The sequence below is a fragment of the Micrasema longulum genome, unplaced genomic scaffold, assembly GCF_059751315.1.
Source record: "Micrasema longulum isolate JH-2025_06_02 unplaced genomic scaffold, ASM5975131v1 h1tg000217l, whole genome shotgun sequence".
Classification (NCBI taxonomy): domain Eukaryota; kingdom Metazoa; phylum Arthropoda; class Insecta; order Trichoptera; family Brachycentridae; genus Micrasema; species Micrasema longulum.
The window spans coordinates 162,070-181,659 of NW_028277422.1; the positions used below are offsets into that span (position 1 = coordinate 162,070).

At 40.3% G+C, this 19,590-nt stretch overlaps 1 protein-coding gene across 3 annotated transcripts in view; it reads right to left on the minus strand.

Annotated features, from left to right (window-relative positions):
- Positions 1–4,753: 4,753 nt before the first annotated feature.
- The window catches only part of Eip75B (Ecdysone-induced protein 75B), a 199,412-nt gene continuing 184,575 nt past the window's right edge, over positions 4,754–19,590 (minus strand). For 2 of the 3 annotated variants that reach the window (XM_088243576.1, XM_088243575.1), the window contains exons 4-5: positions 10,857–11,092; positions 4,754–8,128 (exon numbers count right to left, since the gene is read on the minus strand). In XM_088243576.1, coding sequence (XP_088099702.1) covers positions 6,488–8,128; positions 10,857–11,092 — 1,877 coding nt within the window. In that variant the 3' untranslated portion in view covers positions 4,754–6,487. Of the gene's footprint in view, positions 8,129–10,856; positions 11,093–14,234; positions 14,750–19,590 lie in introns of those variants that run through there. The other variant, XM_088243577.1, reaches the window with a different exon arrangement.

Here is a 19,590-nt window from a genome sequence, read left to right on the forward strand (position 1 = left end):
ATTGTTTTAATAGATAGTGGAAGTAGGTTATAGATTTTAATGGTATTATAATCAAAATCCCTTTGTCTGAAAGTGGTACTAGTTTGTATTTGTTTAAGTTGTCTTTGTGTTGAGGATCTAGTGATTATTGTTCGTGAGTAGGGGTTATGTCTTTCATTTGAGTAAGAGTAGTTTTTGAATCTGTAAGTGAGTATTGTTTTAGCGTATAATTGTTTTGGTGTCATAAGTTGTGATTTGTGGAATATTTATTCAGTAGATGTCTGTATCGGGACTCTGAGTATTATTCATTATAATTTTAACGTGTATTTAAAAAACAAAAACAATTGTTGTTTTACTAACAATATTTTGAGTTTGTCAAAATTTTTGTAGACAAGGACTGAATTCAACTCCCTGGGGAGCTATTAGGGAGGGATTAACATATTACAACAGAGATGAAGAACATTTAAGATAAGATAATATGGAAGTCTAGGCATCTACAGTTCTTATGACCTGTCTATTGGACCGGGCTATTAACAAACATCAATAGATGAAAGAATATAGATGCTCGAATATGGGCAGAATGGTAAATGTTACACAATGTGTATTTGGCCGGTACTCAAAGTGTGAAGTACTCGAAAAAAATCGTTTTTGTTTGTCTTGGAAATGGGATGTTTGATCACTGATTTTGCCTTCCTATTAAATACTTTCAACTTGTTAAAACTGAGAGAAGAAAAATTATAGATATACTGAATTTATTTCAGATTGTCAACTTTTCGTGGAACTGTCTAAAACTATTAGCCCTTATTAACTTCTAGGTACCTGGACAAAGGACTCGTCAAATACCACCATTTAGTGGCAACAATTCTTATAATGCTATTCTGAATCGACGCCATAACTATTCTGACTTTGCTGATAATTTTAACATAAATCAACTCTATTTAATCATTTCAATGATGGTGAACGGTAATTAACATTTGTTTGATTATCGTGCTTTCTATGTTTACTTTTGTATGGGTAGGTACTATTGTGTATTTACAAAAGTATTTCTATTCTTATTCTTAGTGGTGGGGGTCAGTGCTATGCAAGCTCCTGACGTCACTATTCTACTCACTACGTGAAGATCTATTGTGACGGGTCCCCGCGAATAATTCTCGCCCTCCAAGACCAGGTCTATAAAGATCCTAGCTCAGTAGCTAGGATCTTGTTGTGGAAGGCGATAGTTTACATTTTACCAAATCTCCCCTTCCAAGCCCAGAACCGTAAAGTATTATATATTATAAAGGCTATTAGGTAGGGGGCGAGCTCTTTAACATCCTCAGGTTTAACCAGTGGTCCCCCGAGGATGATGTAAACTTTTATGATGTATAGCATCACATTCACATAGAATGTGCATAGGTGTTTCTACATCTGCACTGCAGAACCTACATCTAGCAGTTTCGGAAAGGTTCATTCTAGCAAGGTGTTTGTTGAATCTGCAGTGCCAGGGCCCAGGGGCAGGCTCCAGTGATAACCCTCACTTGATTTCGGTTGAACTTTATTAGGTCAAAAGCAAAACTTTGCGAGTACCCTTTTATAAGTTCCTTCTCATGGTGCTGACCAGGTACTTTTTTCCAGAGCATTACACTCTGCTTCCTGGCTCATGACTTAAGCTCATTACGAGGAGCACATTTAGGCAACCCACTGTAGGGTTCAGGGCCTGTTGGGGCTGTCTCAGCTCCCAGCCTTGCCAGTTTATCAGCTGCCTCGTTACCATCGATGTTTTTAAGAATATACTTCATTTTTAACTAAATGTTAATTATTATTTTATTTTTTTGGCTTAAAAGAGTTTTATTGCTCTATGGTGCCCTTTTGAAGGTACCGGAAACTGTCAAGAAAAAAGAGAAATAGACAACAAACACGACAGGTTGGCATCCAAGAGGATCAGTGACGTAGGTAAACATATAAAAGCACCGACGAACTGATCGCTACTCCTCTTCTCCACCTTTGCAGCTCGCCACCTGCAACCAAGATCCAAGATCTTCGCACTTCGAGTTCCTTCATAATTCCTTCCTTTAAAATAAATAATGCATTTTTTGGCAAAAACCACCGTTTTCAGCTTCTTCGTACGCCACATGTCCCTATGTGATACCATAATATGTCAACGGTACCCTATCAAAGAACAATAGTCCTTCGGAATTTATGTTCGAAATACTCGTTTCCAAATAAAGAATCTTCAAATAATATTTGTAATCTGCAAGCTTGTTTTAGTACTAAAAAACCTGACTTAGTTAAAGATGTAAAAATATAGTGTGAATTTTTGTATGGAGAAATAAGCTGAGGTAATTGGCTAGTTTCATCGTTCTCTGAGAGCGGGCTGGGCGCTGGGCGGACTTCATTGTTTTTTTTTTGTTGGAAGATTATAAACGGTAGTGGTGACATAATCACAATCGCTTATTTGGACGATTCGCCCCTGGAAAATACCCTTTTTTGTATTTTTAATTCCATGTAATTGTTTTTATAATAAATGGCCTTCAGAAGACGTATATAAATAATGTTATTTTGCTAATCAACAATATTTTTAGCGTGTTCAAATGTTTGTAGACAAGGCTGGATTCCACTCCCTAGGAAGTAAGTTATCAAGATATATTTTCTTTTGCAACAGAAAGGGAAAATATTTTTGAAAGGTTCTTATGAAAATCTAGGCATTTGCTGGGCTTATGATCTATGATTATTTTTTTTTTTTTAGGCATATCTATTTTACGTCACTTAAACCAGCTAATGATTGGTCATAAAAATATTCTCCCTCATTTTTGCAATAAATTATTTCATTGTTTGTCCTTTCTTTATAAAACAAACATGCATTAGTAAAAATAAAAAATCTAAGATATCAAAACCACGTTCTTTTAAAAAAGGGTGTATTTTTACTATAAATAAATTTAAATTTAAAACTTATGGTTACAATATTTGAGTTTGTCCAAATGTTTGCAGACAAAAGACTGGATTTCTCCCCCTCGGGAGTCACCAAGATTAACAAATTACAACAGGGATGGAGAATACCTTAGATAAGGGAATATGGAAGTCTAGGCATTTGCGGGGCTTATGACCTGTTATTGGCTGGTTTAAGAGGAAGTTTAAAAATGGGAAAATTGTTTTCAGGCGTTGCCTAGTATGTAAAATACTCCAGCCATATGAATCTCTTCACTACAATAAAGGTTTCAGCTCTTAAACTTCACTAAAAATCAACAAATGGAAGAGTTGAAAAAATATTGATGTTCAAACATAGGCAAAATGGTGAATGTTACAGTGTGTAAAGTGGCCACTTAAACCAGCCAATGACAGATCGTAAGCCCTGTAAATGCCTAGACTTCTATATTCCCTTATCCAAGTTATTCTCCATAGGGTTGTAATTTGTTAAACTTATAGTTTTAGTCATGTTGACCCTGCCTTTAGGTAAATCTGTATCGAGGCAGAATATTTTTTTATAGAATAGTGTAAATTAATGTTAAATTTTCTGTTTGAAAAGAAATGTCGTTCTTATAATTCAATTTAACTTTAGATACATTTTTTTTATTTCCTTAGATCTTATTGATACCATGAGCATGTTTTTGTGTGTTAAAACTTTATAAACGAACATTTAAAAAATGTTAATAAACAGTACTTTTTGATGTCGTTTTTTCTCTTTGAAATATTTATTCAAATGCCTTTAAAACTTTGGCTTAAAATGTATTATAAGAGCGCTTTTGATGCCCTATGATTTGTTAAATGTTTGTAGACAAGTAGACTTTATTCACATTGCTTAGTGTATTTTGACTTTTTCATACTTACATTCGAAAAATGTTTTATTGTACCTACTTAAATCGTTGGAGCTTATTTATTTTCTCTTTGTTTTTTGCAAAATAAATTTAGGGTGAAAAAGTTGATCAGATATTCAATTATTGATTTATTAAGGCATCTTGTCTTGTGAGAAACATTCCGATCAAATTTTCTGAACTAAATATACTTTATAGATTTCCATTTCGTCGCGATCGTAGAAAAACAACGAATGCGTGAAAAATGTGACAGTGACTTTCTTTTATACTTGAAATGGAAAAGGTTTAATAACGGTTTTATACTCGAGGTTTGAAAAAACAAAATGTACATAACTAACCCAAGTAATCAATTATATGCTTTTGCGTACAAATACGTATATAAGTATAGGACTCGGCGTAAAGTTACACTTGAGTAAGTGTAACTTTACGCAGAGTTTATAAGTAGGGCCCAATGAGTTTCAAAGTGTCGAAAAAAACCGCTGTTCATGTTAAGTTGAAGAAAATCAGATTCGTCGTTGTTCTACGATCAAGACGATATGTTTGTGGTGTATTAATTGAGTATCTTATTTTTTTCTTCATTTGTATGCTGTCAGTCGAAATATCGTTTCTTTACTTTAGTATTTATTTTAATTAATATTTTTATATAACCACTTACCGACTTTTCTATGTCTACCGGTTTCGAGACGTATCCGTCTCTTCGTGTCCTGACACCAATTTTTTTTTTGTTTGTAATTAGACATTTCTTTAGTTTTCTGTATTTGTGTTTTGCATTTTTTATTTATTTTTTTATTTTTCATATCACATTGTACGATGATTGCTGATATTTTTTAAATTTCTGTCATGGCTATCTCAACTTCAAAGTTTTTTGTGATTTATGTTATTTCTGACTAAACAAAAAAAATATCAGCCATCAGTTCCAATGTTTTTTGACAAATGGAAGGAGTAGGGGGTGGGATTTATTATTTTAAGTAAATGAAATGCAAATATAAATTTTCACCAGACAATGTTTTAATTCTGACGACCTCTCATTTTCATCGTGTAACAATAAATTGAGAACTGACCCAAGCTTACAAAATACTAAACATACACACTTGGCAACCATCTTTGATTTTATTTGTAATTACACTGGCAGGTTTGATATGTCACGGCTGAACTGATTTCTGTTAATGGAGCACCCTGCATATTTACAAGAAGTCGCCCCAAATACGGGGCGATGGAATAGTGTCTCAGGGTGGGCACTTCGCTCAGAGAAGCATGTGCTAGCACTCACACTATTAAACGTGCTAGCAAATGCTTCGCCGACGTTTCACAAGCCATGTTTATATCAAAAGTGCGCCCGATCCAGACTCGGTACAGACTTCAGTCACTCGCCAGCCTCTCTCGACTAGACTCGTGTCTGGACCGGCCGACACATTAGGCCGAGGTAAGTGTCGAGGACGTGACACGTCATCCCCGCCTCACCGACCCGACACATGAGTTACGTTGTGAGGAAATGATTCGACAAGATAACACGGTCACAAACAAACAATATTTATAATAACTGCAAGAACTGTATTTGAACATTTCACAAAATAGTTCAATGGTTTGATAATGATAAAGACATGTTTGAGAAATACAACAATACTTTGTTTACTTTAAAATTATTAAAATTATGTTTAACTATTTTATACAATTGAAATTGATATAACTCTGGGAGAGCCCCTGAGGCGAACTAAACCTTTCGACAAATGTGTAAATGCAACATGCTTCGGTCAAGACATGCCCGATTGGAAATGATGGCGAGTAGAGCCAACGAATTAAACGCCTAAAAGTAGCATAGTTAACTGACACATCGACCGATTACGCCGGCGGCCGAACTATGGGTATCGAGCATAATCGATCTACTCGACTTCTACAGGGACAGAAACTGAATGAACACGGAACACGATATACAGAACGCGAGCGAGAGAAGCTCCACTCCGTGCTAGAGATATTCAAGGGGAATCGTCGCGACTAATTGACAGATTCACTAAATTAAATCATTTCCCCACTGGCTTCAGTTTGCTTTATTTTTTTGTATTTTTCTCATTTTTATATAATAACATATCTATCTTAATTTTGTTCACACGTACTGTATTTATTTAAATTATCTACTAATAGCGACAAAAAAAGAAAGGCCGGTTTCGGCTCGTCGCCGGCCGCCGACTACCGGTAGTGGCAGCGGACGGCGACGGATTGCACTCGAGTCACAGAGTCCTCGCTTATCACTTCTCGCTCCTCACCTTGTATGTACACTCGATTATCTAATCCTAACGTAACGTAACATTTTCATAGAAAAGGTAAATAAAATAATGTCCGATACTTAAATAAATAGTCAAAATATAAAACAATTCGACCGGCCTCGGAGGAAAGCTCGGTAAGTAAACTAAATACAACATGGGTGAAACGATGATCGGAATATTGAAACGACACAATGATGGGTGAATAATGCTCGAGTCCATTTTTACAACGCCTCCTCTCACTTATAGGTAAAATTATAAAATGAAATTTTATCACAAATATATTAATTCAAATTTGAAAATCCTAAACATAAATCGTAACACAATAGTAGGATAGTGCCAGATATCGTCCGCACAGTCTCCGCTTATATTTACAACAATACTTCGGCACAACGCGGCGAGTTATTCACCAGTCAATAAATTATTTGGTTTTACTTCGGGTGGTGGCGGAGGCGGGCAGCACTACGCCTCTAGGAGCAAGTTGTGAGGGTGGAAGGGCGTACGGGGAGGGGTGGGAGATTTCTTGGAGAGGTTGAGGGGCTGCGGAGAGTCCGCTATGTCCACTTGCAGCTCCAGGCGGGGAGCGAGGGGCGGCGGGCGCGGGGAGAGGACGGGGGCGGCAGCGGGCGCGGGCACACTGGCTGGCCAGCGCGGTGCCCGATACGTGGGGTCCCGCTCTCCGCGCATGATGTAGTTCTGGATGATGTCTGCTCGCTTCATCTGCTCGGGGGTCATGTGCGGCTCTTCCATGAGCGAGCGTGCCAGCACGGAGTGCGTGATGGAAAGCGCGGGTGCGGGGGCGGTCACGGGGCGGGAGAGGTGCATCTGCAACTGGGACGGCCTCGGTGAGGGCCCTCCGGTAGGAACTGCTTCCGCTTCTGCAGAATCTTTCTGGCGCAAAGCGCGGAATTTTTTATGCGGCTTATAAGCTTCGTCCATCAAAGAACTCGTGTCGTATAATGGAGGTGCTTGTAATACTCTCTTCAACACGGGCATGTCTTCAACTTGTCGAGACTTGTCATCGCCACGCTCCTCTAGAGATGAACGGGGACTCGAACAACTCGAGGAGGTGCCTGGCCGCTTTTCATGTTTCTCATTTCCGGACTCGATGCCAGAATCGGTGGGAGAATCTAGTTTACGGTAGCGGAGGTGCGGGTGGATGTTCGGGTGGGTGTACGCGTGAGAGTGGGCAGGGCGACCTAACGGAGTTACGGTCAGTCCCGGCCTGCCAGGAGCTATGAGTTCATCTTCTCCAGATGAGGCGGAACCGCGGGAGCCACCGGAATCCGCGCGAGGTCTCACGGGACAACGTCCACCGACTCCGGCCAAGGTGGCAGCTAAGAGAGGCGCTCCGGAGTAATGATCAGTCTCTCCAGAACACGCGGACTCCGTACTTGAAACAGACCCGAGAGGGCTTTTGACTGCTTCATCCATAGTCACGTCTGATCCTGATGACCATGACGAACTCCCGGCTGGGCTTTTGCTGCTGTCGTCTTCCATCGACCACATTTGCTGTCTAAGCAGCTCTTTATGTTCCGTTCTAAATACAACCAACTTTTCCGTATGAAGTGTACTGAGCGTTCTTAAATCGGGAAGAGTCTTCATCAATTCATGGAGGAATTCTGGCTGTCCTGGCCTGTTCTGGTTGATAACAGTTTGGAGGCAGGACTTTAGTTTGGAATACATACGTTCTACGAGCTCGATGTTTCGTAAGCCTGGCCTGTCGGGAGTTATTAAGACTATCGCACAAAACAGGCCGATTTCCGCATCCGTTAATCGCATGGAGTTAATTCTCTCAGCAAACTTGAATGTGGAATCTACGAGGAATCTGGCGTTGGCTCCATTTTGTATGGAATCTCTCTTCATGACTTGCCCATTTAGACATATTATGCTATTGATAGGTGAATCAAACATGCATATTAATCTTACGAAAAGGGCGTCGAAGAGCCCACTCTTGAGTAGAGCAAATTTGTCTTCTTGAGATAGTAATTGAAAACCAGGAATGAGACCAGCGAAATCGATCACTCCGCGGATGACGTGAGCAAAGCGTTGAGAAAATTCCTTTTCGGACTGCAACTCAGGGGCGGGATTCAAGGGACAAGCCTGTAACAATGAAAAACACACATTACAATACTGATAAAAACGCAAGTAGATTTATTTGTTGTAGATACAAACGAGACATGAGAGATTGGAAATCGCACAAACGAGTCAATAAACCCTGCAGTATCCCGGTGCAGGCCAGTCTAGACGCACGCCGCTGTTATTTATCAGTCAATGAATGAGTTTCAGCCACGCATAGCTCTGGACCCGGAGAGGTGGTAGAATTACCCCATTCCACACCCCTCTGACGTCACCAGCGGCGCGCAAGGCCGCGTGGGGACCCCCAATAGTAGTGAAACATCGCGGGGCAACATGAAAGCTTGTTGGGCTACCAAGGTCGAGCGTGCGTAACGTTTGGATCGATAGACGAAAGCGTAAGCCGTTATAAACGGAAGCATCTCGGTACCTATCACCGCTTTTGTCGGTTTATTACAACCTTCAATCAAACACCTTCAGTTACCTTTACAAGAAGTAAAAGTTCAAAAATATCTCAAATATCCTACGAGCGGAATATCAGATACTCCTTTGGTGATTTATAAATCATATTACTGATACAAATAACTGACCTCTCGTTTTAATTCCACATTGACCTCTTGGATATACATTGACCATAGATAATCTACTTTCCTAGGATATAGGAAGTGAAGCTCCGAGGCTCTGGCCTTAGTGTGTTACATACTTTAATACTTCCTCGTTGCTGACTCTAGCATTGAACATAATACAGCCGTGAGATATCGAATATTATATTTCCGATTACTTTATTCAACGATCGCAACTTACGGTTTTGTAAGAGTATTGTCCTTCTATAAACATTGTTTTCGTCATATTTTATGCAAGCATATCTCGAGTAAAATAAAATTATTATTATTTCAATTCCAGTGCAAAAAAACAAGGAGTAACGGCCAATAATAACGGTGCGGTGTGTCAATCAGAGATAAAACTTATCCGGCAAAACAATTCCGTCACCGTTGGAGCAAAAAATAAATTTACATAACTAATAAGTCTGGTTTCACGTGGAAATAATACATCACCACGTGAGTGAGGGAGATGTTGTATCAACGAGATGGGTTTGTAAACAGCGGAAGGGAGACAACGGGAGACGCACAGTTCCTCCCTTGAAGACCTTGAATGTTTCCGTTGTGACGCAAGGTCGGCCGGTCTGGCTGTTTGAACCTTTGTTCACAAATACTCTTCATTTTCTATTCAAACCCTATTGCACGTAAAAATAAAGTCCTAAATCCCTTGACGAATAACGCGGGCCAAAGGTAGATGTTATTCATCATGCATATATTACGGGGTCATTTGCTCATTTTTATGATAGAGTACCGTGAAGTACATATGTTTTTATTATCCACGAGTCTTCTTATGATATATTAAATTGACAAGAATAATACGTAACTAGTGGATGAATCCTCGCGTGTATTAACAATTTTGATAAATAAAAATAATGTAAAAGAATAAAGCAAAGGGGACAATGATCAGGTGGACATCGATTCACCCGACCGAACACCCTACATCCTCTACAAATGGCCTCGTATACAATAAAGGGCATAGACCCAAGCTGAGGGGAGCTATACAATTATAAAGCCCGGCAATCAGAAGGTAACAGGAGAGAAAGCCGAACTCGATGGCGGCCGCAATATTAAAAACACTAGCAGTGGCGCCACAGAAGAAAGTGTACTTGAATATCCCCAAAATGATTGATGATTTGCCCCCTCTCCTTCAGCCACACCGGCGACCTTGCCGGTCAGCCTTGGCAAGAGACATCCGCGAACGAGGAAGCTGCGAAGTACAAATCTCGTCACAAATCTCAACGACTTTCACCGAAATTACCCGAGCCAGATAAGTATGTCGCGGAATTTATATTCAAAAGCGCACGCGTGAAATGAATCAAAAGATGAAATTGATAATGACAATCTAAAATTTAATAAAATGGCGGAGCTCCCAACGCTGTCTCTTTGATTTTAATTAATCAAATGGTTAAAAGTGAAACAAATAAAGATGATTATATTTGTCAATCTACACGCGTCAATACAAGTGCCTCGTGTAAGTCTACGGCTAACCAAGTTTGGCCAAATGCATATTATATTTATGTTCATGTATGCACAATGCATCGAAGCGCATCAATAAGGGTAACAAATTTCATAGAATAACTACAATAGCTCGAGTAAACGTAAGCACGGGTCTGCTAAATCTGCTTGCAGAGGTACCCACAACGACTGAAACGGGTAATTATTTAAAAATAAACTCAAGGATTTATACATTCTGATTAAGACTAACACAAACAGACGCGGACTTAAATCTTGTTTTCGATTTAAGAAAAATAAGACTACCAATCAGGAACACAATTTTCTTCCTACAACGCGATAAACATTGTAATTGAAGGTCTATGTTGAAATATGAATATAGCCTTAACTATCATAAGCAACCCTTGTACAGATAAAAACAGTTGCCTAACTTGACACGTGTCACCTTGAGAATGATGATTAATAATATGTTTATTTATTTCATTTTAACTTATTTTTAAAATCACTACGGTTTATATCAACGGCACTTTTTGTCCCGCGATGAGTCGGAACAATTGTTACAATAAAGTTTAAAGCTTTCCGATGATCAAAGCCGATGTTTCTACTGAACGATTTCGATTTTGAAAGCATAGCGCGACAAATTCCAACCTCTGCATATCCGTATTGCGCGATAGTAATAAAGTTGGAATGTTAAAGATACTTACCAGAGTTGGCATCGAGTAGGAGGGACAATCTCTCGCTCGCGCTCTCATCGCCGCTACTCTGTCTCTCGTGAACTCGCAAGTGTCCATGTGCGCGCGAACTACCCTGGCCAACAGTCGGGGCTCATCGTCCAACTCCTGGGCGGCTGCCCTCTCCTGAGATCTGCAGTTGCTAGACTGCTGCATGGCGGCTAGGATACGCGCCTTCTCCCGCTTCGGCACTCGACCGAATCTCACGGCTGAAACAAGAATAAACACACAGTCAGTCGAGTGATTCCGACGCTACGAACCTTGTAAAAATGCGGTGTTTCTATATTTATATAACTTAACTAATCTAGTCATAGTAAATGTTCATTCACAGTTGTATGTTGACGCGAACATCTCGCGTGAGCTAAGGTCAGTGCGGAAAGCGGAAATGTCCTCGCAGTCAGTAATCGTGATAAAGCATTGCCAATAGATGAATTTGTTCGTATTAATGTTATAATATCCACGTGTGCGGATGACGTATAGCCATTTAGTGTTTGAATATATAATACTGTTTACAGAACGGATCGCTGCGGGTTATATCCGTTAAAATAGCAAAAAACGTTTTTTCGTTACTTTTAATGATACTACTAGACGCTCATAAAAAACCACCCTTAAAAAAACTTAAGTCGTTTGAACAAAGGGTGTATTGATGCGGATACGAGGCATTGTGGCGCGATGGGTGCACGTGTACCCGGGAGGGTGAGCGGGGCACTGGCGAGAGGCAGAGGCAGGGGACAGATGCGAGGGCAGGCCCAGTAAGGGCAGACCCACGAGGGGCAATGCCCTCTAGCTCCTCGTCACGAGGGTGACATTCAGAGCGAAGGAAAAAAACGTCGGGATGCGCTGTCTGCGATTTCGTGGATATGGGGCGAGTATGGTTTCAGCAAGCAGTTGCGACTCGAAGGATTTTGATCAATATACTATAAGGATATCCCAACTGAGACGGACTTATCTCTTTTCTTTTCATAATTTACGTTTCTGTATTGATAGATATTTTAACAGAAATGGAGAACACCTTTGAGAAGCGATTATGAAATCCTATTAAATTAAAGTACAGGGCTGCTTTCGGCTAACCTGTCATTGGCTACTTTTACGGAGATAATTTTGTAATTAGTTATCGCATTTCATAATCTGAAATATAATATTTTTGTCGTATTGCGCAATTTTTAGATCGTAAAGGTGAATAGAAGTATCCTCGTGACTAGTATATGGAAACCGTTGCGATGTGCGGGTCCAGGTGCGCGGCGCGTGTCTGCCAGCTGCCCTCCAGCTGCTCTACCTGTGCGGGGCGGGGAGGGGGTTGCGAGCTGAGGTCACAGACCGCGAGCACCCGGCACACGACCCTTAATGCACTCCATAATAGAAGATGTTGAGTGCATTCAAAGCCGGGCTTACCGAATGCTCCGGGATATTGAAATGAATAAAATCACAGGTAGAATATTCAAAGTGGTAGACATTTACCGAACATCTTTTATGAACGAACAATATGAAACTGTCGCTAATCGTACCGCAGACAAATGCTCCAGTTTCCGAATAATCTAAAGGAGAAAGTGACGAAGCGCAAACAATAGATACAAAAAGTCGGTTTTCTAACACGAGCGAAAGTGAAACGACCTCCAGGTCTAAGGAAGAGAGTCTCAAAGCGATATTACCGGATGCATTGATCGTGATCCTATCTTGCGCTAAGATTGAAATCCACGAAAACGGGTTATTTGAGAAAAAGTTCGAACGAATTGGAAAGACATTAGTTACGATTTGTTTTATTGATAGACGAGAAATGCACGAATATAAATGTTGTAGTATACAAACTGCACGAGCAGCGAGCCCGTGGACTTGCCCGAGTCACGAAATGAGAACGGAGAAAGTAAAAGTTTTCAGTAACACACTTCTGGTACCTCGCGACTAGGACTGTCTCTCCGCGATTCGAAACTTAGTATCAATTTCACTCCGTGGGCATTAGATACATCACGAATTCGCTCGACAATATTGTACGTTTACGGTAGGTATACCTCTTTACCTTCGTTATCGACTCGGCAGAATGGGCGAGCGACAGAAAGAAAGGGGAGAAAGTGTTGGCCTCGGAAGCCGACCCACGCGAGCACCGGAGTACCTCGGGAGGAAACAGGTCACAAGATCACGCTGGCGCTGGAACAATGCACCAGAGAGACGCCAGACAAATAGTGGCCGCAACGAGTAATGGACGCTCATTTACATTCAGTCACGCTGATTGACATTTCAATGAAACGATGAAACCATTATTTTTAGAACAAACAGATTGATTTCAAGAAATACCGATATTAATATCGGAAGATGGGAAACTTGGGAATTTATTCCTTTATCGGAAGTTCACTCGCCGCCATCAGAAAGTGATTGCCTAAGAAAGACGTGTTCTCACGCTCCGAGTCGAGCGATTTCATTTTCTTCGGCGACCATGCGATTTATCGGCGTGAAAACAGCGCGGTACTGTGAATAATAAAGTGAACCTTCCAAACCGAAAAGTCGGTACTCCATTCGGCGAGTGTTATTAATGCGAACGGCAGAGGAACAAGCGGCGGAACAAAAGTGTGTTACAACTTTCTCGCTGCCTCACCGACCCATTGTAGGTCAAATTTGACTGAGGTAGTCTTATTAACCCACGTTCTAGCGCGAACTGAGATGTACTTGACTTGCAATGCATCTTAACATCCTTCTTCGGGTTATGAGACCCCGTTCTTTTCATTTTTCAAGTTCAAGTTATTTTCTATTACTCTACTTTGAAATCGAGAGAATGCAGACTATTTCGAATGATGAAGAAGTAACAGCGATATACGAGTCGTTTTTTGTTATTTAATTAAAAACGGGAGGCTGGGCAAAAAAGCGTAAAAATGTTTTGTCAATTAGAAAAAAAAGGTCCCGACTAATACAGTTTAGGGTAAAGAAACAAGGTGTAATTTGTGCATATCCGAAGGTGTGAAAAGCTATGTCAATAAAATTTCTTTGCTCTTCTCGTATTACGGAGTCGATTTCAAGAGGAGAATTAATGAAAGTTTGAAAAATATGATTTCAATAAAAACCGAGGCAATGACCGAATGAACGTAAGTTATTCGGGTTGTCACTACAACCGGAGAGCAGATTTCATGAAATTTCTCTTTTGTCACTTTTGTTATACACATTACTGATACAAGCTCCGATACTTGTCTATTGTTGTTCGGTTTCGAATCTCGGCATTGTATGCAGATTCAAATCATATTGAGGGCAAGATCGGTGTAAATGTCTGAATATATTTTAGTTTTTTTTTCGTAATCATATATCAAAATATATTTTTTTAATAATTTTATTTTGTTCTAGTTTATTAATTAACATAAGTACACGTACGGGCATTGTGGTATTTGACGACTCCATTGAGGATTCCCTTCAGTATTGGTAACTCTTCACCCATTTCCAAAATCATCAAAACTGTTTTTCACAAACTAAAAGTACTACTGACTGTAATCACGCTCACTGGTAATCACTAAGTTAGGAAGCACGTCCTTCTCAGAAAAGTGTAAAACCATACACGGAACATTTGAGGGTAGTATGAATTTTCACGAGGGTAGACACTAAACAGCCCTTAATTATTCACTTAAAATAAAATCACGTAGGGCCACAGCACAGTATGAATGAGATCAACCGTTGCACGTCACTCGTGGTAAATCCGAGCACTGCAGTTATCCAAAGGCCAGCGGTTCACTGAGGTCGGGTACTGCGCGGAGTCACGACCGACCGTCCGCAATGACAGATAGACAATAAGCGAAGTCGAGCGTTTTCCTATAACGGTACTTTCACGTAACTGGACTGCGAGAGGCTGCTCGGGCTACACGACCTATCGGCGAGGCGGACTCCGTCGCACTGAACGGCCCGTGCCGCCGTAGAGCCGGCGCGGCCCCTACGCCCCCCGCTGCCGCCGCCCGCCGGCCCTCCCCCCCGACTCATACCCCGCCGCGAGCGATCCTCTAGTGACCTTGAACTTGGTTCGCGCGAGAACGAACGGCGCTGTACGCGGCGACCCCACCAACGACATTATTCAAATGGCGTTCTATTCTTTTTTCAAAACGCGCACGCGGAAAATAGTGACAATAAATTAATTATTAAACCGTTACATTACCCGACAATATTACGGTATTATTGCAAATTAAGATTCGTATACAATTGATTATACTGCGTACCTAAATGTGTTGATCATACGAACATATATTATTTCTACAGATTGTTATCGTGTCTCGTCCAAAGGTCAAACTGATTGACAGTTCGTCCCCCTGAGTTTTATTTGTTTATAATTAACGCGTCCTTTGTCCAGGGAAAAGGACAAGCGATATTCTTTATCTGCCGCCATTATTCGGTCGCTTCGTGAATTTTATCTTCGGTTCGTCATTGCATTGTTGTTTTGTTTTATTAAAACGCTGTGCTGTATGATATTTAAATTATCAATTCGAAGAAAATGGTCGTTGATACCGCCGCAGACGAGTTCAAGCGAAAAGCGTCGCTCTTAACCTTAACCGACCTTCACGAAACATTCATTTTTCCATAATCTAATCTTTCAAACCGATTTATTTAACTCGATGCCTTTAAAAAAAACATTTGTATGTAGGTACAATAATCATAATTAGCTGACAGTTAACTTGAGAAAAATAAACTTAGGTATGATAACGGTCTACTTGGAGAAAATGCCAGTAGCAATAATATAATTTTCACAGAATCACCATGTACAAATTATTTTTATACCTTACCATTTTCATAATATACTTCAAGGTAAAGCGAGCAGTTTACTTTAGGAAAGTAAAGTATATCAATAAAGAAATTATTATTAAAATAAAATAATAACTTGTGTAAACATACCCATTAGCACTAAATTTGTGGTTGTTCGTTATAAAGAAAATAACATTGATGGATGCTGAAATAGGCGAAGACCTAAAAAGACGTGGCATGACTAAATCTAACAAATACTTGAAGATGGACTAGTCAAAAGTCGGAATAAACGGCGCGCGTGCATGAGAAGGTATGTAGACGAAACGAGATCTGTATGAAAAAGTGATATGGCGTTCTATCCTTTCTGCCTACCCTTACGGGGAAACGGCGTGATGGTTTGTTTGTTTTAAAAATAAAAACAAAACAATTTTGTTTTTTTTTCCAGTCAACGGCAAATTACTTCGTCAGTTTAGTACTTTTGAATAATTATGATTATTTTTCTTCTTCTCTTTTTTTTGATTATTAAATAAAAATTTTAACTTAATAAAATGTAAATACCGTCATTTTTATTTTGATAAATATTTTTTTAAATACTAAAATTATAACAACCTTTAACTGTTCGGAAAAAAATGTTTAAAAAACGTGTTCTTAACTAAAATCACGAGTACTTCCAAATAATTGAGGTGTTCGTAACTATTTGATGAACATTTTTTTAGCATTCATAAATATTACGCATGTAGACCGCCATTTGAAACGCGCCATTAATCTGTCAGAATTTGGCGGGTCGCGCGTGCGCAGGTGATTCTCGCGGTATGAACGGAGAAGCGCCTGTCATGGCGCCCACCCGAGCTTCGCGAGGTCGCCGCTACGAGCTCGTGGCGCTATACCTGCGCTCGAGTACTGCTAGCGCCGCCCGGCGCCCAAAAGCCAAACTACAACTTGGAGCGTTGACCCGGCTATGAAAATATTTTGCTATTTTTACAACAATTTTAATAGAAGCCATCGGATTGAAACGATCAGACATTTTTTTCTTATTTTTTTTTGTTGTAATAACACCATAAACCATAATAATAAGAATCAGGAGCAACAGTTTGGATTTTTCGAATGTGGGTAAAAAAAAAATTAATCGATGAAATTTTTATTTTGTTTTTAATCAGAGCAAATCAAAAAAATGCCTGTAATTATGCTTTTATAAATATTGAATAAATAAAATTCTCGAGGTTTTTTCATTTTTGTCATCATAAATAACAACTGTTTATATTAATATTTAAAAAAAATACTCAACAATAGTAATTATTAGCGACGATTATAATGTCGACGACTTCATAAGTACACAATAATAACGCAAACCGTTATCATTCGTCGGCCACTAGAGGTTAGTGACTCTAAGTGCTGCCACTCGCCGCTAGATGGCATTACCGGAGGTAAATAGCCGTGACGCACTTGAATATTCTTTTCAGTGTCGGGTGTGTGTCTAAGCTTATTTTTCACGCGCTTCAGGTGGCGTATTGGTTAAGGCAATAGTCGCAACACAGGAAAACTAAAACATGCATTAGGTATGTGATTTTTATATCATTGTGTGACTAGTTCGAATTTAGTTAATTTTTTAATGAATTTCTTTGCATCTATTTTCATTATTATCACGAAAAGTTTAATTAGATTTTTCGCGCTTTTAAGGGTTCTGAAAGAAGACTTTTTCTCAATATTTTTTTTTATTTTAGTAAACACGTTTTTTTGCAGTAGTTTCAATAATGATATCATTTTTCAATGAATTCTATTAAGATAATTTTTGTCTTTTGTCATTATATGAATTTGGTGAAAATAATTATTTTAGTTGTTTGATGACATGTTTCGGCTGAGTTGAATATTATGTCTCGGTATAAAAGCCTCAAGTTACGGATATTGACGCGCTTTTAAATGGAAAGTAAAACATCTATTCGATATCAGATTCTACGCTTTCTATTAGCGAAGACATTTGGCAACCTCTGTTCACCTTTCTAGCGATGCTATGTAACATTTCACCGCGGTGCAATAAACGAAAGTGAAACTCGACATCCGCCGACATTCGCAGTATATGGCGATTAAATAAAAATAAGATATCCGGCCGTAGCATAAATTAGGTACATTTCTAAAACAGCGTAACGAGTAATTTCTCCGGCGGAGTTACGAGTTACGACACCGGGCCGCAGAGACGCGAGGAGAAAGGCGCGACTTTCTCTCGGAAATACGCCGAGGTTAGCGCGTTACCGTCCACTTTCACTACTTTCTTCTTTCTCCTCTCCTGATAGCGCGGTTGCGAAACATCTCGCAACTCGCAACTCGCCACCATGCCATCACACCTCTCACGAATCATCAGTAATATCTTATTCGTCCTATTTTTCTGCCGGGTCGGCGACCTGTACACCCATCGTGCTTTGTTCGTGGCCATTATTATATTCGCATTACCGCCTGTTCTACTATTATATTCGGCGATTGCGATACACGCGGTTCGCGAAAATCGACTCAAGGACGTGTTGCGCAAATTCGGCCTAATGTGGTGGTTGCGCTCCGTGGAAGATTTGCCGAAATATCGTACTCGTTCTGCGCTCGAGTTGGCTCATACCTATTATGTGTTACAAAGTTTCTCGTGGTATCGTTAGAAACAATATGTCGTTTCGGCAACTCGGGTGATCGACCGGGGGCGGGGTTGTCCGGCGGGCTTTAGACCGAGCTAGCGGCTAGCAGCTAGCAGCTAGCAGTTCGCACCGCAAAGTACCGAGAAAACAGAAGTTGCAGTAACGGCGACCTTCAGAGTGAGGACTTCGCGCTGAACCGACCCAGATATCCCTCATCCAGCTGCAATACGCAAATCCTCTGTGTAATCAGTTCGGAGCCAGTCCATCGAGACGAGTAAGTCGTCCCATACGAAAAGTTACAAATCATAAAAAGCAACCTCCATCTATAATAACAAATTAAGCGAGGACAAAATAACTCCAAAACTAGGTCGCTTCGGGGCCGCAAGAGCCGCGACCTCCGCGGCGGCAATATCGGCCATACGGAGCAGCGGATAAGGCTCACTATCCTATGTAGGTTACGGCGGGCCGCGAGGAGTGAATGACCCGCCGTGGCCCGTTTAGCAGTCACTCACTCCGAGCGAGATGGCGCTAACGGCGTCCTGCTCGCGCGATCTTAAGCGCTTGCATAACTGCGGTTTATAATATTATTACTTCCATCGAAGTCCCTCGCTACCCGGCGCCCGGTGTGGCGTCACGTGGTCAGGTGCCCGGCGGGTGCGGGCGGTGGGTAGTGGGGTCGCCGCCCTCTGGATATATGGAACGCGCTCAAGGATTTCCTACTCCGGTCTACATTTCCAGTCTATTCTGGCTGACACTCTAATTTACTAGCGCTAAATATTCGAATAATATGATAAACAAAATTCTGCTCTCGAAATTAGTTCAAATAACGTTACAACAGTAACCGCGCCGCATCTTCGCATATTTCAATCGAGCTATTTTGTAACAAATAAGTATTTACCAACAATTGCATTGTCACCTTCCGAACATATTATAATATTAGTTATAAATAGTTACAAGTTTGTAACTTTAAAATAAAAATAAAAAAACTAATTTTGATTCAAGCACATTTAATATTTCTGCTGCTAAAAAATAAAATAAACCACCTGAAAATTAAATTAAAGCTATTAATTCGTTTTTCCCTCCTTGCGCAGATATCGAACAGGTGGTAAAATGATCACTTGTATGATAATTGGAGCTCAAGGGAGTAAAGTGTTCGTCCAATTAAGTTTTCTCCCTCCCCCTTAACCGATCAAATTAATTGACAAGGGTCGACACAGCTGACCCATTTGCTCTATCATTATATTCAGAGTCGTCGGGCAAAGCGTTCCCAGTACCACGGTACCTACAGAGAGTTCAAAAGTTCACCTCCGCAAATGGATCACGGACTACAGAGAAAACAGATGGAGACTGAATTTTGATATTATTGCGTTTTGTTTACGAAGATTACTTGT